At 40.5% G+C, this 20,486-nt stretch overlaps 1 protein-coding gene across 1 annotated transcript; it reads left to right on the top strand.

Moving 5' to 3' along the window:
* On the top strand, window positions 1–19,374 carry col28a1a (collagen, type XXVIII, alpha 1a). The gene is made up of 34 exons (XM_035529472.2): window positions 1–118; window positions 429–988; window positions 1,365–1,385; window positions 1,516–1,575; window positions 2,591–2,644; window positions 2,756–2,800; window positions 2,903–2,929; window positions 5,800–5,844; window positions 5,943–5,987; window positions 7,578–7,631; window positions 7,720–7,788; window positions 7,959–8,027; window positions 8,219–8,287; window positions 8,469–8,537; window positions 8,910–8,978; window positions 9,148–9,216; window positions 9,366–9,434; window positions 9,880–9,951; window positions 10,549–10,617; window positions 12,230–12,301; window positions 13,004–13,072; window positions 13,359–13,427; window positions 13,515–13,583; window positions 13,662–13,730; window positions 13,846–13,914; window positions 14,016–14,084; window positions 14,424–14,492; window positions 14,591–14,671; window positions 14,974–15,009; window positions 15,103–15,139; window positions 15,366–15,920; window positions 16,120–16,277; window positions 17,714–17,960; window positions 18,473–19,374. Exons 1-34 carry the CDS (start codon window positions 1–3, stop codon window positions 18,649–18,651), a joined length of 3,501 nt encoding a protein of 1,166 aa, XP_035385365.1. The 3' UTR covers window positions 18,652–19,374.
* The last annotated feature ends 1,112 nt before the right edge of the window (window positions 19,375–20,486 follow it).

Raw genomic sequence — 20,486 nt, 5'->3', positions numbered from 1 at the left:
ATGCAGTGTGGTATACTGGTGTGTATCTTGCTGATCTGCACTGAGGGAGCCAAGGGCCAGAAGAAGCAAAGGAGCAGACAGAAGACAGATAGCCCTGGCATTCTAAACGAAGGAAAAAGTAAGTAGACTCTAAATGATTGTTCCAAGATTTGTATTCAAAAAAGTGATTTTATTAAAGTGTGGTTTTATTTGAGCTAGGAGAAATCAATGTTTTTAGAGAGCATTCCATATGATTTTTTTAACCGTCCAAGGTGCAGGGGTGACCTTTTTCACTGTGTAAAAGGTCACCCCTGGATGTTTTCCTAAAGCTATGTTTTCTTAATTTTTGAAAATCAGTGCATGAAACTCCAAATATGTTCCTAGGCCTGCCTTTCTCTACTCCAGGTCTTTTCTTTCTCAATCTAAGTCCACGTTGCTGTCCTCTGCAGCTCTTACTTGCCCAGTGGAGCTGTTCTTCCTCATGGACAGTTCTGAGAGGACCAAGGCTCTGCTGTTTGAGAAGCAGTGCACTTTAGTGCAGCGTTTCAGTGCACAGCTGATGCGTCTGCAGGCGCCCGGCTGGGATCTGCGTCTGCGACTCGCTTTGCTGCAGTACAGCAGCACCGTCTCCCTGGAGCATACTTTCCGCCAGTGGCAGGGTGTGGACATCTTCCAGAGCCTCGTGGCCTCTCTGGCCCACATTGGGCATGGCACCTACTCGGCCTATGCTCTCTCCAATGCCACGCGTGTCTTTGCCCAGGAGACGTCGGGCAACAGCCTGAGGGTGGCGCTGCTGTTCACTGAAGGGATGGACCACCCACGTAGCCCAAGCGCACTGGTTGCTGCCGCCGAAGCCAAAAACCATGACATCCGAGTGTTTGCCATCAGCCTGCTGCCTGCGACACGGGAGAGTCACACCAGACTGAGGTCCATCGCCAGTGCCCCACCCGAGCAGCACATGTTTAGTTTCACGGACCCCCTGCTGGAGGAAAAGCTCTTTAATGAGCTGGTGAGTATTGACGGTGAATGACCATCAGAGCAGTTTCTTCATCAGGCTGCTATGAGCTCCTAAAAGAAGAGAGACTTCAAAGAATGGTTTCCTGATTTTTTCAAAATACTGGCATCATTGCTTGTTCTAATTTCTGAATTTGGTTCCAGACTGTCAAAATTCTAACGGATGTCTGTCTGTTACAATAGTTATTATTTTTATGGTATTAATATTGAAAGCAACATTTGATTGAGCGTAGTCAGTCAGATGCTAAATTCCCCTGTGGTAAATTCCTGTGTAGTGCTTTTTTTGCTTACTAACCCTGTAACCTTCTTTAATAACACATAAAGCTGTGCTTATTGCATTAGTCTTTACTGCCTTTTTCTCTGTTTAATAGGGTGCGGTTGTTGATTCAAGGGTAAGTACTTTTTACCTCAGTCAAATCAAAGCCTACAGAACATGCTCCCATAAGAGGCATTTACTCAGATTGAGTAATCAATCATGGATGGATTCCATTGCTGGTTGAAAGGTTTCTGTCTCTCTTGCAGTGTCCACCACCAAAATTATGTGTCTGTAATAAAGGAGAGCAAGGTCTTCCAGGAAACCCAGTGAGTGCTTTAAGACTCTAATCTCACTCTTATTTCATTCTTATTTCATCTGGTCACAAAATTATAAAATGTTATTATAAATCTGTAATCATTCAAATTTGTAATGACAAAATCCTCGTTCTCCTATGCATAATCAGATCACATTTAACTCAGGTGTAACAATTTTGTACCAAAATATTTGATTTGTGGTTATTTGTTAATTTGTCAATCCTTTAGGTTCACACAGAACTTAATTATCATAGCTGACTTTAAGAAAAGCAGTTTTCACCATAGCGATCAGCATATTTATATGATTTAACAAAATGTGGCTTCGTTGTTGAGGTTGTTGCTGGGCCGAGACAAAACATCACAACGATACAAATGGCATGACACAGCGCTGCTTACCTGATGCGCTGCTCTGCCAGTGGAAAATCAAACAGTATTCCTCCCACAGACCTGTGTTTGATCTGCCAGATGAGTGAGATGTGAGTTGGTCTGCTGTTTCGGATGGTGCAGAGCAGTTGGATTGTCACTAAGGTGTCGGGATGCAGGGACAGTGTTTTCCACCCTGATAGTGAAAGGGGCCGTAAAAGTTTATTTTTTTGGGGGACTGTGCTTTCAAAGAATGAAGGGCCTGGGGTGTGTGAGAAAGAAAGATCAAATGTCACTGGCAACAGATTAAGTGTATACAAATAAATCCCTCATCTTCAAAAAGTGTCACCATGCAGTTACTGTCTAAGCAAGTATTATTAACCTCATTTAAAATTTTTAAATTTAATTCAGTTAAGTTTAGGTTTATTTGCAGAATACCTTTCACAGTATTCATTGTCATAGAGCATCTTTTCAGCGATCTGGCTCAGAGGTCATCACAACATCAGATGATCTGCTGTGAGGTGTTGCTGTATGGTGACCAGACCTTATGCAATCTTAAATTCAGTAATGTGTCTTGGACAAATATCTCAGTGGCATTGGCAACCCTTATGCCAGGTCTTATTGAAACTAAATTGTTCATTCCATAATGTCTTCTCTAACCTAGGGTAGAGCAGGCAACCCTGGGGCAGTGGGTCCTCCTGGATTAAAAGGAGCCAGAGTAAGACGATCTTACCCCCATTGTCACATACACTCATTGCATCTGTTAGTTAAGCGGTTTTTAATTACAGAAGTGTATGTTTTCCTTCTCTCCTCTCTGTTGCTCTCATAGGGGGAGCACGGTTTGAATGGCCATCCTGGAAGAAAGGGTCTTGAGGTAGTGTATCAGGATATCATTATAAGAGAACCTGGGCATAATCATTGGGTTGCTTTTAAGTAGTTTTTGAATAATTACCATTCTGCTTGTGTCTTTATACAGGGAAGCCCAGGAGTAAGAGGAGAAAAGGTTAGTCATTTTATTCACTGCCTATAGGTTTGGAATTCAATTTAATTAGATTTATTAACACGTATCCCAATTTACAGTTATGTGCAAAATAATAGCAGTGTGTTTAAAACAACTGAGAAATAACTCAATCCTCATAATAGCATTTATTTCCATATACACAAAGGCACTGGCAGCACTGCACATTCAATTCCAAATGAAAACATGAACGAAATATCAATTTTAAAACTGAAAATTGTAACAGTGCGCGGTAAGGAGGCAGACGCATGTGCGGAGAAGAGCGAGATTTATTCAGGGCAAATCCAGAATCAGAGTCGTTATAACGGTCATATTACGGGTCATATTACCAACACGGAGAGTATGGGGATATATGATTAACAAACAAAAACACATGAAGGCAGATGGGAGAAGCAGGCTATAACAAAGACTAGGGAAAACTCGAGGCTATGAAACACGAAGGCTAGAATACACGGTGTATAAACCAACACAACCATACAAACACATTCAATGAACAGCCAAAACTAAGGGAACAAGGCAGGGCTTAAATACAATCAACTAAACGAGGGACAGGTGTTGAATACGAAATGAAGGGAGGAGAAAACGAAACTATGGAACGGAGCTAAAAAACACAAGACAGGGAAAACATGGAACACGGAAGATGGGAGGGACTGATCATGACAAAGGTTAAGAAATAAGTTCCAAAAAATAGCAGTGTCTTAATTTTCATTTACAAACTCAAATATTTACAGTAGAAACTGAAAGTTATTTACAGATTTAGCTTTTCTGTTGATCACTGAACTAATATTTAGTTGTAGAACCCTTTTTTTCTGATTTACATCTGTGTGGCATGGAGTCAACTAACATCTGACACCTACAAACAGATATTCCAGCCTAAGTTGACTGGACAACATTCAACAGTTCTTCTGCATTCTTGGGTTTTGCATCAGAAACAGCATTTTTGATGTCACTCCACAAATTCTCAATCAGATTGGGGTCTGGGGATTGGGCTGCCCACTTCACAACATCAATCTTGTTGGTCTAGAACCAGGATGTTGCCCACTTGCTGGTATATTTGGGGTCAATGTCCTGCTGAAACACCCATTTCAAGAGCAATTCTTCTTCAGCATAAGGCAACAAGACCTCTTCCAGTATTTTGATATATTCCAACTGGTCCATGGTACCTGGTATGCGATAAACAGGTCCCACTCCAAAGTATGAGAAACAACTCCAAACCATTATATGTGCACCTCCATATTTTACAGTGTTCATTGTGCACTGTGGTTTGAATTTAGTGCTTATAGGTCATTTCACAAACTGTCTGTGGCCTTTAGACCCAATAAAAACAATCTTGCTCTCATCTGTCCATAGAATGTTGTGCCAGTCAATGTGTTCTTTGGCAAACTGTAACCTTTTCAACACGTCTTTTTTTCCAGCAGTGGTACTTTACGAGGGTTTCTTGCAAATTTGGCTTCTCATAGGCATCTTCTGATTGTTGCAGTACTCACAGGTTACTGAAGCTCTTCTTTGATTTCCCTGGAGCTGATCATTAGATGCTTCTTTGCCATTCTTGTTATTCTATGATCTACGTAGATGGTAATATTTATTTTCCTACCACGTGTTTTGGGTTTTGTTTGCCATTTTAAAGCATTTGAGATCATTTTAGCTGAGCAGCCAATTATTTTCTGCACTTCTCTCTATGTTTTCCCCTCTTCAATCAACTTCTTGATCAAAGTTCTTTCTCCTTTGGTACAATGTCTGGAATGACCCATTTTACTCACTGAACTAGGGCTAAAACCAGCAGGTACAACACCTGTTTCTTCATAGAATGAATGACCTCACTAATTAAACTCCACACTGCTATTAATTTGAACACGTCTCTTTCATTAAATGAGTCAATTACACTCAATTAGCAGCATGCATGTCATGACTGTTGATTCTGTTGGTTAAAACAACTAGTTGGTTAAAACACCTAGTCATGCATTTTTTCTGTTGGTTAAAACACCTAGTCATGCATTTTTTCCCTATGCTGTATTATCTTTTCTGCCAAAAACAGTAATTAAATACATTAGTGATGTTAGACTGCTATTAGTTTGCACATAACTCTATATATTACTGTGTGTGTATTATATATTATTTATGTACTACTGCAGAGGTATTCAGTCTATGGGGCACGGAGGACTGGCACTGGAAACTGCAATTATGATTCACAGTATAGGAATACGGGTTTATTCGATTTCAAATTTATTTTGTAAGCTAATGTCACATTTCACATTTTTAAACAATGATAGCATTTTCCAGAGCATCTTATATAAATTTGACAGTATGTGTGCTTTCCGAGAGCTGAACCTAAGATCTTGGCTTTGCTAGCCTTGGTCTCACCTGGTGAGGTACAGAAGCATGAGTATAGACCTCAATGTGTACAGTCCTCAAAAACTGGCACTGGAGCCTTGCAGGGGACAAAAATGAAAATACATCTGTAATACAGAAATGCATTGCAGTGACCTGGTTGATGTCCAGGTCTGAACAGACAGGTGCATTTACAATGGTATGTTTTATTTCAGTGGGAAAATCATAGCCTAGATTTTCATGGGTTTTCATGGTTTTTCTTGTCAAAATTCCTACTAAAGTGGTGGTTTAGTCATGTGATTATGAGGTTAATACAAATGCCATTATAATGAATGTTTCAATGCAGCTAATCCATTGATGGATGCAGTCTGTATGTACCATCAAATAGCTATGAAAATAACATCTGTCTGTATTATGATGATATAACATGCAGCTGTTTCTCTCTCTCTCTCTCTCTCTCTCTCTCTCTCTCTCTCTCTCTCTCTCGCTCTCTTTCTCTCTCTCTGTATTTCTGTCCCACGCTCCAGGGGGGGACAGGAGAGTGTGGTGCCCCTGGGATGAAGGGAAATCAGGTAGAGTTAATGACTTATGTTCTCAGGATGTGGGATTTGGGCTGGTTGCTCTGGCTCACTGTGTGAGACCATAACTCTATTCTCCTCTCATCCCACAGGGAACCCATGGACCACCAGGACCTCATGGACCACCTGGAGAGCAGGTGACTATCTGCATTTCAAACAGAAAATCATTATTGTCCATTCACTATATCAGATGAGGGTGTGGAGAGCCTGTAAGTTTGTTGCCACGGAACCTTTTTTGGGAGTAATTTATTTGAACTATTCTCTGCTGGTGTTTAAGTCACTAATAGAAAGCTCCTGAGGTACTACCATTGCTCAAGCTATAATGCTCTCACCACTGTGCTATGCAGATATGACATAAAGTTAAATTCTAATAAAATATGACATAAGTTATGTAGCCCTATATATTGTTTCCCACATCTGTTCAGAGTTGTTTTCATATTAAATCTTCATACTAAATAATTATGGTCTAACCAACTGGCATAACGCAACAAGTAAGTTTCAAAGAACTGAATTACAAAGTTGGCAGAGAGGAACTGGATTAATTTTAAATACTCAGGAAGAGGACATCATCATCTTATAAAATTTACAAGTGGAGCGTCATAGTGTGGCTCTAATTTTCTCAAGATTAACATAATTTAAGGGCTCTCAGCCAGATGGTGGTGAAAACTATTTCCACCTGAGTAAAATAAAGTCTAAGTAAATATGTCTGAGTAAAATAAGATAACAGAGTAGCCTCTGTGTGTTTTTGATATTTTTTCAAGTCAGTGACGACAGTGTAGATAAGCTCAGTAAAATGTATTTTTATGAATGTCAAAGATGGGGCTATATCAGCCCTGATTACCACAGACTAGTACAGAGCAACAGGGCACAGTTATAGAAACAGTCCTGGAGTATGAACTATGTTTTAGTTACAAGTCTTTACGGAAAACTCAAATAATCAGAAACAAGACAAGGCAGATTTTGAGGTGGCTACTTAAAGAAATCTTCCTTTGGGTATGGTAGACACAGCAATTTCACAGTAAAATGCAGAACTGATGACTGCTGTGGTTTTTCAAGACAAGGGGCACAGCTTTTGTCGGGGGCACACCTGTTGGAAAATTAAATTCTGCTGACTTGTCTTGGATACCTCACTGTAAACATATAACCTTTTTAGTGTTACTTGTTAGATCGTGCAGGTGTTTGGAATTGCAAAAAAACTAAGTGACCTGCTTCCTAATCAGCATTCTAGGCAGTAGCTGATTATGAAAGCGCGTGGAAATCATGTCCTTCAACAATGAGCAGGCGATCATGCACAAATGGGGTTGGCCCAAGGCACAAATGCCCTCTCCTCTCTCTGCGCTTGTGGAATGTAGAACCAGGATTAGGTGGGGCGACTGCGAATAACAAAATCTGTGAATTCAGGCCTAAAATGCATTCTTCTTCTTTGGGATTGGACATTGTCCGTTTTATAGGACAGAGGCTATTTGTTCACTCCTAGCACCGGATCGATGAGAGCACATGTTGGTTTTGATGTGACCTGAATTTAGGCGAGGCTCCTGCTTCCACATGCATGCTGTAGCATTCAGTAAATTAAATGAATAATTTATATTATCTGGCTGCAAAAAAATGATTTGACTTAATTATAAATTTCCATTTTCCAACAGCAGCAAGAATAACAGCAATAATTATATGAAATCAATATCTGATGATGCATATGTTAATTTGTAACTGTTATATATACATTATAGGGTCACATTGGAGCCCATGGAGACCTTGGATCAGAGGGCCCTTCTGGATCTAAGGTAAGGACTTACTGTACTGCTTTGTAAGTGTTATTATGTGAACATCACACAAAAGAAAGGCTGTGGAATGGGGTTGTTTTTCTCCCAGGGGGAGCGTGGACCAGCTGGAGCGACTGGACCTCCAGGAGATGCAGGACTTGGATTGTTTGGCCCAAAGGTAAGACAAACACTTGTAAACTTGCAACTTTCATTAAATAAGCAATGCTGTGAATATAGTAGTGATTAAAAAGTGACCGACTGTATAATAGTTACAGTAATTAAATAACATCTGAGCGTTCAGTATGCCTCATCAGTCATCAGGCTACTTATTCTTTATGTGTTTCCCAGGGAGACAGAGGATACCAAGGCAGATCTGGACCAAATGGCCCTGTAGGTATAGGAAAGCCAGGACTACCTGTAAGTTTCAGAGCCACTTCTGTATGGTTTTTCCTTCTCAAAGCATGAGTGCTAAATCCCTCCAATAGATGGCGACATATTTTCATTGATTCCTAACCCATTCATACTACACCAAAAGGTATCTTAAAGATTTGATTCATATCTTGATCACTCCCTGCTCTTAATACTAATGAGTTATGTGTACTTACAAGGGCTCACCAGGTCACCCAGGTGTGCAAGGCAACCAAGGTTTTCCAGGTGAGGGTTTACCTGGACCCAAGGTAAGTACTCTTCAAGTTCGGTTTATTTGTCACATACATAGTCATACACAGTATAACTCGCAGTGAAATGGTCTCTTCTCCCAGCTGTCATCAGTAAAAGGCCTAAATTTGAATGTTACAGCAGATACATTGTTCTAAATGTGTGGCTTGCACTTTTACTGACTCTTTTTACTGTTTCAAGGGGGACAGAGGTTATGAGGGCCCTAAGGGTGTATGTGGTCCTCCAGGGCTGGGTGTTCAGGGGGAGAAGGTATTAGATTTTCCCTAGTCTAATACCATGAAGATGGGCAGTATTTCATGAAAGGTCTCTTCCCATCCACTTTAAAATGGTCAAAGTTAACTCTTCCTTCAAGTTTAAACATCACATCAGCATCGCAACATGCTTGTCCAAAAGTTGCAAAATTCAGTGCTTGCAAAGTTAAATATTAATTAGTTTAGTTCCAATACAACCAGTGTATTATGTGTACTAGTTTTACCACTTAATACAGTGATCCACTGAATTTGCCCCTTCTATTGTTGGAATGTTTTTTTGGACCAGTGCCATCATTATCCCTGGGAATAATTGTGAGAAAGCTTGCATGTGTGAAGGAGCACTCTAAGATCTCTGTCTTCTGTCCTGCAGGGAAACACAGGGGCTCCAGGCCTGCCAGGGTCGATAGGATATCCTGGGGCTGGGACACAGGGGGAAAAGGCAGTATTCTCTACGTCTCCCTCTACTTACGCTGCTGTACATTATGTCCTTACGCCGCTGTTATTAGACTGATGTACACAATCACTGCTGTTAGATGCTCAGATCCTGGTGTTCCTAGCATTTTTAAAAGGCTTAATATGATTTTCTGTTTGATGGTTTGTGCATACAGGGTGACCACGGAGCACCTGGACCACAAGGGAATAGTGGAACTCTAGGGTTGGGCATCGAAGGATCAAAGGTGTGTGCTGCCCACCGAACAGTGGCTGGTATGAAATGTGGCAGAAATGTTATTTTGCATAAAGAGTTATGTTAATGGAAATGGTAAAAGTAACATGAAAATGAAGTAGAATGTAATGTATTGATTAAATGTTAATAATTGCTTTACAGGGGGATCAGGGCTTTCCTGGTGAACAGGGACCACAAGGAGAGAGAGGGATTGGACAGCCTGGCACAAAAGTATAGCTTTTCAGAATATGAATATTACACACTGAACAGTGTAGTTTAGAGTTGTTTATAAAGCAAAAGCAATGTCATCAAATGGCTGATCAATAAGCAACCTTACCATAATTAGACACAATTCCTCCAAGAGTTTTTGGGTTATAACTACGAAACAGCATAAATCTCTGTGCTGTGGTTCCATGTTTTACATTTATACAATATATTTTATAATACATTTTACACTATACTTATTTCTCCATAGTCTGTTTACCATCCTCTTAGTCTTCTGTCCTTTGTATGTTCTCTTTTGCCATTATTTACTGGTCATTGTTTAAATGTTTATTCCTTTTCTGTGAAGTCACCTTCACAGTGCAACAAAGTAATTCTTGTATGATGAATATGGTGGAGGTAGAAACATGGCGGGTTTTATTGCAAATACTGGTAAATATCATGTGTCTACAAGGGTGAGCCAGGACCAGATGGCGCTCCAGGTATTCCTGGCATCCCAGGAGAGGATGGAGCTGTTGGGCCAAAGGTAAGCACCTCAATGCCCAAGGTGCACTGTAACAAACGCTGAAGACACTCACCCTACCCAGGACTCAAACCCAGGTCTGACAGGAGGTAAACATGAGCTCTGAGCACCAGACCAAAGAGCAGCCCCCTGTCTTAGCAGTCTCTGACACATGTGTTGAGTCTATATTAACTTTAAGTCCAAAAAGACTAGCACATTCTCATTTTCTTGTATATTTAACATGTCAGTGAATCTGAGACTAATCCCAAGACTCAGCAAAGAATGCTGTTCACTTCAGTATTGATATGTCAAATACATAAGTGTCATTTGTATAATAGTTATAGTACTATACCATAATACTAGTACTAGTTTTAGTACTGTATAGTAATATAAAACGTGTAAAACAATTATAGTACTGCACAAAAATACTAGTATTAGTCTTTGTACTATATAGTACTAGAAAACATTTGTATGATCATTAACATGTCATTTTTGGCTCAAGGCTGTATTTACTGATATAAACATGAATGTTACTAAGCAATTCCATTCTGCTTCTGAATATTTTTAATTGCTCATGTTTTTCATTTTCTTCATGTGTTATTATCTTGTTCACAACATTAGGGTGAGATGGGGTCACCTGGATTACAAGGTCCTGATGGTGTACCAGGAAAAGGAACTCCAGGAGAAAAGGTACATTACCATTCCTGGTCCCTTGCATTACTGACTTTCCATGTGGTTCCGCATTTACTCATGTGAAAGTTGAATGTTTAGGCATTAAAGAATTACATTAATGTGTGTTTGGTGTAGCATTATTCCATTTTCTGAAGCCATGAATAACCTTTTTAGTATATGATATTTACAAAGATAATCATTAATAATTACTATTCCACACATCTGCTATTTTATAGTGTGTGGGAATTATTTACATATTTTCCAGAAAGAAGTAGCACACCACACATGATACAAATGCTGGTGCATTATACTATGAACACAGACTCTGCCTGGAACGCATGGTTATGGAACTATAGGAAAAGTGGGAATCAACTCAGGGAAACTTGGGTTGGATTTCTGGATGGTTCTGCTTTCCTGAAGTGGCAGAGGGTCAGAAAAGACATGGAGAAAGTGGTGGGGTGCAACCACTTTGACTTGCAGAACAGAAGGGACTTGACCAGGAGGGGGCAGTTTTGGACGTAGTCTACCAAATTTCAGTTCATTAATATCCCATTCAGAAAGAAACTTCAGATGAAAAACGACTAGTTGTGACTTTTTAATTATGCTTGAATTGGAAATGGCAGGCAGTCTGACCACAAGCAAAACAGACACTTGAATTAATGCATGCACACTGAATATCTTGCAACAAGTGACTAGCTTGGTAGGTAAGATTATTATTCATATTCACCATTATCACTGTTTTTTTGACAGACATGCTTAAAATATTAGTTTTGTTTCTGCTAGTCTAGTCTAGTTTGACTGTCTACACTATAAAACTCTTCATACTACAATAGTACTACTCTTAATAAATCGAGAATACATGACCTCACACCTGCCTCTATCAGAAAAACTCAGTGGTCATTGGATATCTGTTTTAGGTAAACATAGGTAACTTTAAAGTGGAAGGGCTATTATATTAAGTAATACAGACTTTACAGTGTTTTCTCCTGTTGTTCCTTGCACACAGCATAACACCAAATAGCTCTGGAAGAATCTTTTACATTAAATACCATTAACTTTACATTTTTTAAAATTTAACTCATCTTCATATGTAAGGTGTGACAGTGGGGGTTCAGAGGAAGCGAGAGGCAAGGTTTCGCCAAAGTGCTCTTTATTATCCATTGTCAATATGCGACAAAACCACAACTAATAATAGATGATACTTGGTCCTAACACCCCATGTAGCGATGTGAGCAAGTGAGCAGTCTGGCATTCCACTAATGTGCAGCGCTTTCTCTCGGGACCTGTGAGTTTAAATAGAGAGACAGAACATGGGACAGGTGAAGGTGATTAGTAGGCAGGGGACTGGGAATGAGGCAGGGATGTAGTGCGCTCCCTAGCAGGAGTGGGCGTGTCCTTCTGGATGCCTGGCCAACTGTGACATAAGCATGTTGGTAGCATTATACTTTCTTACTTTCCCCTACTTCATTTTAAAATCTTGAAATAAGATACTAAAAAAGATCATTTTAAATAACATCCAAGTGTAAAATTGTCATGTACAGAAGGTGAATGTACAACACCTGTTCTTAGTAAATGCATATAGATTTGGAACTTGTAAAAGTGAATAGTTTAATCTCTAATGTCTCTGTAGGGTGATCGAGGTGACCGTGGGACTCGGGGACTACCAGGAGCCCCTGGAGAAGTAGGGCCACCAGGGGCAAAGGTGGGTCACACAGTGTGGCCACTTTATCTGAGAATGTAGAACATAATGTCAAGCTCATCATTTTAATGACCCCCAATTAGCAGAGTTGTGCTTTAAACTTTAATGTACCTAAAGACTCCATTTTATGCTGCATTGCCATAAGTCTGTCAGTGCAGAGATTTGTGTTTTCCATGACAACTGATTTAACTTATACCACTGATGACTGAACTGAACCTGTTACACAGGGTAGACACTAATCTCTGTGGTACTGGGGCCTTTCAGGATCTAAATGTGATGCACTTGAGCTAAAGCGTGGTTTATCACCTCCACTCCTGGAGACGTGCTGCACTGCAGAATTTCAGGTTTCCCTGGTCACTATATCCACATCCTTAGCCATCTGTCATCCCTCTATGAGTTGGATCAGGCGTGCTGAGGCAGGGGAATGGGTGACAAAGCTGTGCAGGAAGGCGAGGCCCTTGGAATAAAGGAATGATGATGTGCTAGAAATGTTAGAATGTATGACAGAAAAAAAGAGAAGAAACTCAAGATTATACTGGAGTTATTTGACACAAAATGGAAAATTTATTTTTAATGCCTAAAACCTGCTGGCTACAAAGGCATTATAAGTAGTTTCACATAAAAAAAAAAAATTAAGATGAGACAGGATGCAGCAAACAGAAATATGTAGAATCAATGTTAATGTTTGCTTTGGTTCATTTGTAGGGAGAACCTGGTATTCTCGGGAGGCTGGGGATTCCCGGTCTTCCAGGTCAGGGATTGCCTGGTTCAAAGGTAAAGAGGCTAAAGTATCACTATGCAACTTGACAGTGACACTAGTGAAACTCATCTTGTATCTTGCACTTCCTTGAGAGTTCTCATGTGATAAATGGCATGAGTATGGCATGCTAACTTATCTTAAGTAAACACAACTGAAATAAATGTAGGCAGTAAATTTTCTGTCAGTGATTTTGCTTAATATCTGTTTACAAGTTGAGATTCAATGTGGTTTTAGTAATGTTCTGTTTTTGCTATATTGTGATAAATTACATCAGCATTCAGGTGTGTTGTTCACTGTCAGGGTGACCCAGGACCCAGGGGTCCCCAAGGTCCTGTTGGAGATCCTGGAGCAGGGATCACAGGGCCAATGGTAATACCTGTACAGTTTTTCTATGGTTAATGTCTTATCGGGCTTATCTTCATAGATATGTTTGTGTTTCTGTGTTTATTGTTTCAGGGTGACAGAGGACCCCCTGGGCCGTTTGGACCACAAGGGATAAAGGGAGATGGCTATCCTGGGCCTCAGGTGTGTGCGTGTGTGCATTCATATGTGCATGTGTGTTTCTGTATGGTGTGTTATGCCTTTACATTTTCCTGCTATTAGGGACTTCCAGGGTTGCCAGGAGCAGAAGGGGATATGGGGTCAGAAGGAATAGGCATACCTGGGCCTAAGGTACAAACACATCCTTACAACCAAGATCAAGGGCACTTCTTGACAACCCACAACTCTCTTCTGCAAAAATCACCAACGCTCTTATTTTAAGTTGAAATGAATGTTGCATTGGTAGGGTGACCAAGGTTTACCAGGGGCTTCTGGGCCATCTGGACCATCCGGAACAGGACTTATGGGACCAAAGGTCAGTCAGCACAGGAACAGGTCATTGTTAACTTTGAACTAGGACATGACATAGGCCCATAGCACTATCTAGTCAATACATTTGTTGGATTTATCCTCAAGGGAGCTACTGGTCAGTCAGGTGCTCCTGGGCTACCAGGCTTACCTGGGGAGGGAATTGATGGGCCTAAGGTAAGAACATTTACAGCATTTTATCCAAAGTGACTTACAATTATGAGTAAGTACAACTTGAGCAATTGAGGGTTAAGGGCATTGCCCAGTGGCCCAACAGTGGCAACTTGGCAGTGGGGCTTGAACCAGTAACCTTCTGATTACAAGTCAAGTACCTTAACCATCTGACCTTAATTTCTGTTGCTGCTGTTGGTGTAGTAAGCTCATTTAAACTATCAGCTACCACTGAACACTCACTATTGGGTTTCTGAGTTTACAGGAACCTTGGGCTTTTGTGGTTTAGGGGTGTACTTGAAGTTCAAAGCGTGAGCAACAGTGATCTCATCTCTGGAATTATAGGGGGAGCCTGGATCTCAAGGGTCACCAGGATTCAGAGGTGCACCAGGTGAAGGGATGCCCGGAGAAAAGGTGCTGGAAGGAATAATAGCTGTAAATTAAGTTATATGGTTATTAAAATATCAAACAAAATGACTGAATGTGTTGACTGAATGTTTTGAATGTGTCAGGGTGTCAGAGGTCTGACAGGTGAACATGGGAGAAAAGGAGACCAAGGGGACTCTGGAGCCACTGGGGAAACAGGACCAGCGGTAATATTGCATTTTGCACTTCTAGGCATCAGCATGATCCCTGTATTTCAATAATGTTCTCCAGTGTTCAATGGTATCTTGGACTCTAATCTGCTGTACTGGCTGTACTGCATTGTATGAGTAAATGACAAAGCACGTTTGTAAGTCGCTCTGGATAAGAGCATCTGCCAAATGTCATAAATGTAAATGTATTATCACTGTTATAGTTCTGAGCACAATCCTCCTGCAAACAACAAAACTACATCCTTGAGACTGAGAGTGAATGCATGAAAAGTATTTTATAAAGTTGGGATTTTTTGCAGGGAACACCTGGAGAGAAAGGAGATCCTGGCCTTTCTGTAGGTTCAAATCAGCACTTTGGAGTCATTTTTCTGTATGTAATATAACCATGTACTATGACACAGAACTAATGTCTTTAATTTCCCTGCCAGAGAGAAGACGTGATCAAAATAATCAGGGAAATCTGCGGTACTATAAGATACTAACAATTCTAGAATATAAACTATGAGATTATGATACGTGTTCATGCTGAAGACTATAAAATAATTTTTTATTTTATTTTTAAATGTTATTTTGCTGGTGTAATTATTCTGTCTATAGATAGTGTTTGATGTGGCACCAGAAACAAGGAACATATTTTTGTACATAATACATAATAATCAGCTTTCTTGTTCTCCTCTAGGTTTCTTTTCAGGCTGTGGTCTAAAGTGCAGAGACAGTCCTCTTGAGCTGATCTTTGTGATTGACAGCTCAAAGGACATGGGCCCTGAGAACTTTGAGGTTGTAAAGGACTTTGTAAACGCACTGGTGGACCGCGTGTCTGTGAGCCAAAAGGCCACTCGCATAGGGGTGGTTCTGTATAGCCATATATCTGTGGTGGTTGCCAGCCTTCACCAGGTCTCCGACAGCACTGCTGTCAAAGCTGCCGTGCGGAAGACGGCGTACCTGGGGGAAGGCACCTTCACAGGCAGCGCCATCCACAGTGCCATGCAGATGTTTCAGGTCGCGCGGCCAGGTGGGAGAAAGGTGGCGGTGGTTGTGACCAATGGATTGGCAAACCGGCGGGACGCGGTGCATCTGGAAGAGGCTGCAACAGAGGCGCATGCAGCAGGGATAGAGATGTTCATTATTGGGGCAGGGAGCCGCAGTGACCCTCTGCATGCAGAGTTTCGACGTGAGATGAATTTGATAGCCTCTGACCCCGATGAGGAGCATGTCTACCTGATCGATGACTTCATGTATCTGCCAGGTGTGTATTCAGAAATTAACTAAGTAACATAAAATGAAATACTGAAAGGAAAAATACTGGAGTCCATTTATATTATATCGATTTTGTTTAAGTAAAGTAAGATCAATCCCAACATTGCTCTGGAGGCTTCAGCAAACAGAACCTGGATCACTTAAGGCTGAAACACCTGCTGTACGTTTACATAATTTTGTTTTCACAGCTTTGGAAAGTCAGTTCCTGAGTCGGATCTGTGAGCTTAAGGATAGTGTGATACTAACCCCAGACAAGAATAAACACTTCGCACTTATGCCTGGGCCCAACATACAGACACCAGACACATCCCCCGATGACAGTACCATTCGTACAACAGTTAGAAAGGTGAGGAAATTGTAGTTGTATTTGTTAATTCTTGGTGGATGACCACTCAACCCAGCAGTGATACAGATGTGCAAAAAAATCTCCACTAGCACTGCTGTGTCTGATAAATTTATATCATATAACTATGTCACTACCATTTCAGTGTCACTGGTGTATTGAGAATAGTCCACCATTCAAAACAGCTGGTGCTGTGGTTAGAAATGATGTGATGACCAGCGCAGAAGGTAACAAATAACAAAATGTGGTCGAGTCCCGAGTACAGTCTGTAACTGTACAAAGCCCCAAAGAAATTTGACTCCTGGCAATTATTATATTAAATGCAATGTCACTATCATCTAAACATCAAGGATTTTTTTTATATATTCATACTGTGTTATGTGAATTATTTCATTCTCTCTATATAATACTCTATTTTATTTATAGTATAGATCGTTTTAAAAGTCACAGTCCGAGACAACCTTGGTGTCAGCCTTCCACATTCTCTCTATTTCCTCTTTCAGTGTCTGGTCATTTTTAGTTTTTTCACTGGGGTGCTGTTATCAATTATCACTGCTGTGCCCTGCTGTCATGTCTGGTTGGTTTGCCACTGCTTGTGTATCTGTCTGGATCTGGAGGTCCCACAGGATCATAGCCTAGTTGTTCCCCACTACTCTCTGTGGCTCCTCCCACTTGGACTTGGGTGTGTCCACCTCATATGTCTTTGCATATCACTACAACTCAGATGTGGCTCTCTGTGTGTGCTTTCCTTGCCAGAATTTTGAATCCTGCTACTAGAGACTGGATCATTCCAGAGGCTCCTTTGCACAGTATGCATCTCGGGTCTGGGGTGTAATACATCTCTGTTTTGATTGGCTTTGTGCTGCCATCATTAGTTCCTCTGTGCTGTCCTCTAGTCCTGCCTTTTCCACCCATTGGTAGGACTGTCTTATGTCTGACAGCTGAAATATCTGTAGGAGATACATTCTATGGAAGGGCTTATTCTGCCATGGTATCGCCTCTGCTTCCATGGTGACCACATCCACCACTTTATGGGTTCCTCCTTCCTTCCTGATGTACAGCCTTTGGAAGCTGGATCTTTGGTGGAGTGCTCCATGCCAACATGAAACTGTATATCTGAATTAAAACATGCTATCTATACATTCTTCAATTTTAAATTTTCATCCTAGGAAATAGTGAAGATATAATCTTAAGTGTATGGTTAAATATTTGAAATGCCCATGTAAGTTAATATGGCAGATCAGATTTTTTGTTTTTTTATTTTTCTGATGCCAGTCTTGAGGACCCACAATCTTGGCAGTATTTATCTCTGATTTCACCCACCAGATTTAACTAATAAGCTAATTATCAGGGTTGAAAGTGCAGCAAGTTCTAAAACAATTCTCCTCCCCCTGCAGCCTGAAGCTCCAGTGGAGACTGAGTTTCTCTCTGCTTTTCAGCTCCCAAGGCCTGATGGCAGTGCTGACAATGCAGTTGATGGGGATGGGAAGATGTCACATCTTGAGGAGTCAATTAATGGGTTCCACGGTCTCACAGTAGCCTCATCTGGGAGCAGGGAACATGTCGGGTCCCCTGGCACACCTGTGATGGCACCTCATACTCCCCCAGACCGGCCAATTGATTTGGCAAGTGGGTCTTCCTCACAGATTCTACCTCCGCCCTCCCAGCCTGATCAATCTGAAGTGGGTAAGCACTTTCTTCAGCACATACAGAATAAGGGGCTCCCCATCATTCTGCATCTACTGTATTCTCCTGTGACAACTAGAAGATCAAGTCTGTGAATGAACTTTAATGTTGGCTTGTTGAAGACTAGCCAAAAACTGCTTAAACTGATAGACATGATCTATCTTTAAAAAGAGTAGCTAGAAGAGGACTTTATATGAGGCTTGATAATGACTGGAATACAGGCATAAAAAGTAGTATAATCCAAGGTAGCATAGTCTACACCATTGCCCTCCCCAGGGAGGCCATTATCTCTGCACTTCTGCTGAGTTTTATAATTAGCTGATGGAATCAGATGTGTTTTCAGTTAGGACTGCAATTAAAAATCATTAACAAAGGCCTGAAAAAAAGAAGTAACAGTGGCTGTTTCAGAAAACATGCTTACAAAGTTACAAAAATCTTGATTCCACTTTTAACAACTGGATTTGTTAGATGTGAGCTATCTGAGATGGTAAGGTGTATGTTCTGGTTCCCAGCTGTGGGCTGCAGGCAGCAGCTGGACCCCGGGCCATGCAGACACTACCAGATGAAGTGGTACTATGACCCAGGGGCCAACGCCTGTGCCCGGTTCTGGTATGGTGGCTGCCAAGGAAACAACAACCGCTTTGAAACATACCACAGCTGCAAGAAGACTTGTGTGACTTCATCATTTTAATGCAGTAGATTGGCAATTATGTTATATTAACTTGAATGCACTATACAGAAAAACGAGCTATTTAGTTCACTTTTAACAACAGAATTCCATGGTAAGGTATATAGCCTGGAGATTTTGTTTCATGGACTAAAAGCAAAATCTCATAACTGAAGGTTTATCTTAAGAATCAGTTGAATTTATTTACAGATACAGGGCCTACTGCTATGCCCTAGATAGTGCAAGTTTTGTTTTGATTTTTTTTCTAGAAAATAACTGAATCTATATACACACTGCCAGTCGAAAACTGAATCCATATACACAAGATGTAAAGTTTAAAGAGTACAGTGCTATAGCCAGTCCATGTATAATTTCCCCAAAAAACTAAAGATGCAGAGGTCTTTCTCAGTGGCAGTTTTGCAGTCAGACATTAGTCTATCATGTTTGACTAAGAAAGGATTTCTTTGAAATGAAGAATTCTCTCTACAATACACTGAAATTCTTGGCTTAATCAGTGTTCTAAACATCACGTCTGTGTTCAAAGCTGTATTATTTTCCAGTGTGACAGTAGCTTTTATGTTTTCATACAATAACTTTTTCAACTTCATCATTTAAAGAGTACAGGAATTATATGAATGAATGCTAAATAATATGTTATATTTAGATTTTAGATTTTAGATTTTAGATATTTAGATCTTATCTGCTTCAGTTCCAAACTTGGATTTAGTCCATTTCTGTTTTGGCAATATTAAAGTATTAACTCTACATAAAGAAACTTGCTACTCCATGCATTAACTATGTCATTAATCTTAAAACTTAAAATATTTGTAAAATATGTTTGAATCTTTATTACAAAGAAGTAGAGCTAACAGATAATTTAATATTTTTAATAGTCTTAAAAAGTATTTAGACATTGTTACAATACGACTTTAAAACAAATCTAAATATGTCCTAAATTAAGCTATGGAAGAAATGACAAAACTCTTCTTGCAAGCCAGTATTGAAGAGCTTCCCAGAAAATATGTGCTTTCATGCAGCCTATTTATGTGATGCTTCCTCTAACAACTTATATCCAAATGAATGAATGACTGAAACTATATTTATATAACGCATTTCAAGAAAACCAAGGTCACTTTATGCCAGTGAGAAGCAGCAGCCAGTTGCACACACCATACTCTCAAGCAGAGAATCTGCCCCCTGCAGGAGGGGAGAGAGGACAACAACCAAGACAAAGCACCATCCACCACTAGGCACGCAGACACACACTCACACCAGGACAACGTTGATTGTTTGTTTCTGCATGTCTAATAATCATTCACACACACTCCCACACAAACACACAGACACACAAGGACAATTGATTTTAGATAGCCAGTTGACCAAATCTCTATGTTTTTGGACTATGGGAAGAAATCAGAGACTCCAGAGAAAACCCATGCAGACATGGAGAAAACATGGAAACTCCACCCAGATAGGGACCAGAGACCTTAGCAGTGAGAGGCAAACATGCTAACCACCAAACCACCATGCTGCCCAAATGGATGTGGATGATGGGTGTGGTAGTCCAGTATGCACATTTCCAGTGGTTGAACAAAATGAAATTATGCTGCTAATTATGAACACCACCCAGTTTCCTGGAAAGACACCAAAGTGACATGTCATCGTATTAAAGAAAACTCATTGGTTACGACAGTAGACCAATAACTTGGCTTCCCACTCATCTAACTAGAAATCATTATTTTGCTTGAAAGAAAGTGCCATAAGTGCATGTGTACCACAGCCTTGAATTACAGGCACTAGTACTCTTAGGTCATGCAGATGTTCATGTATTCAGGCCTTGGCCAAAGGTTCTACTGATA

Source organism: Electrophorus electricus, chromosome 2 (assembly GCF_041902795.1).
Source record: "Electrophorus electricus isolate QZ-2024a chromosome 2, ASM4190279v1, whole genome shotgun sequence".
Classification (NCBI taxonomy): Eukaryota; Metazoa; Chordata; class Actinopteri; order Gymnotiformes; family Gymnotidae; genus Electrophorus; species Electrophorus electricus.
This window is presented reverse-complemented; position numbering and strand designations above follow the sequence as displayed.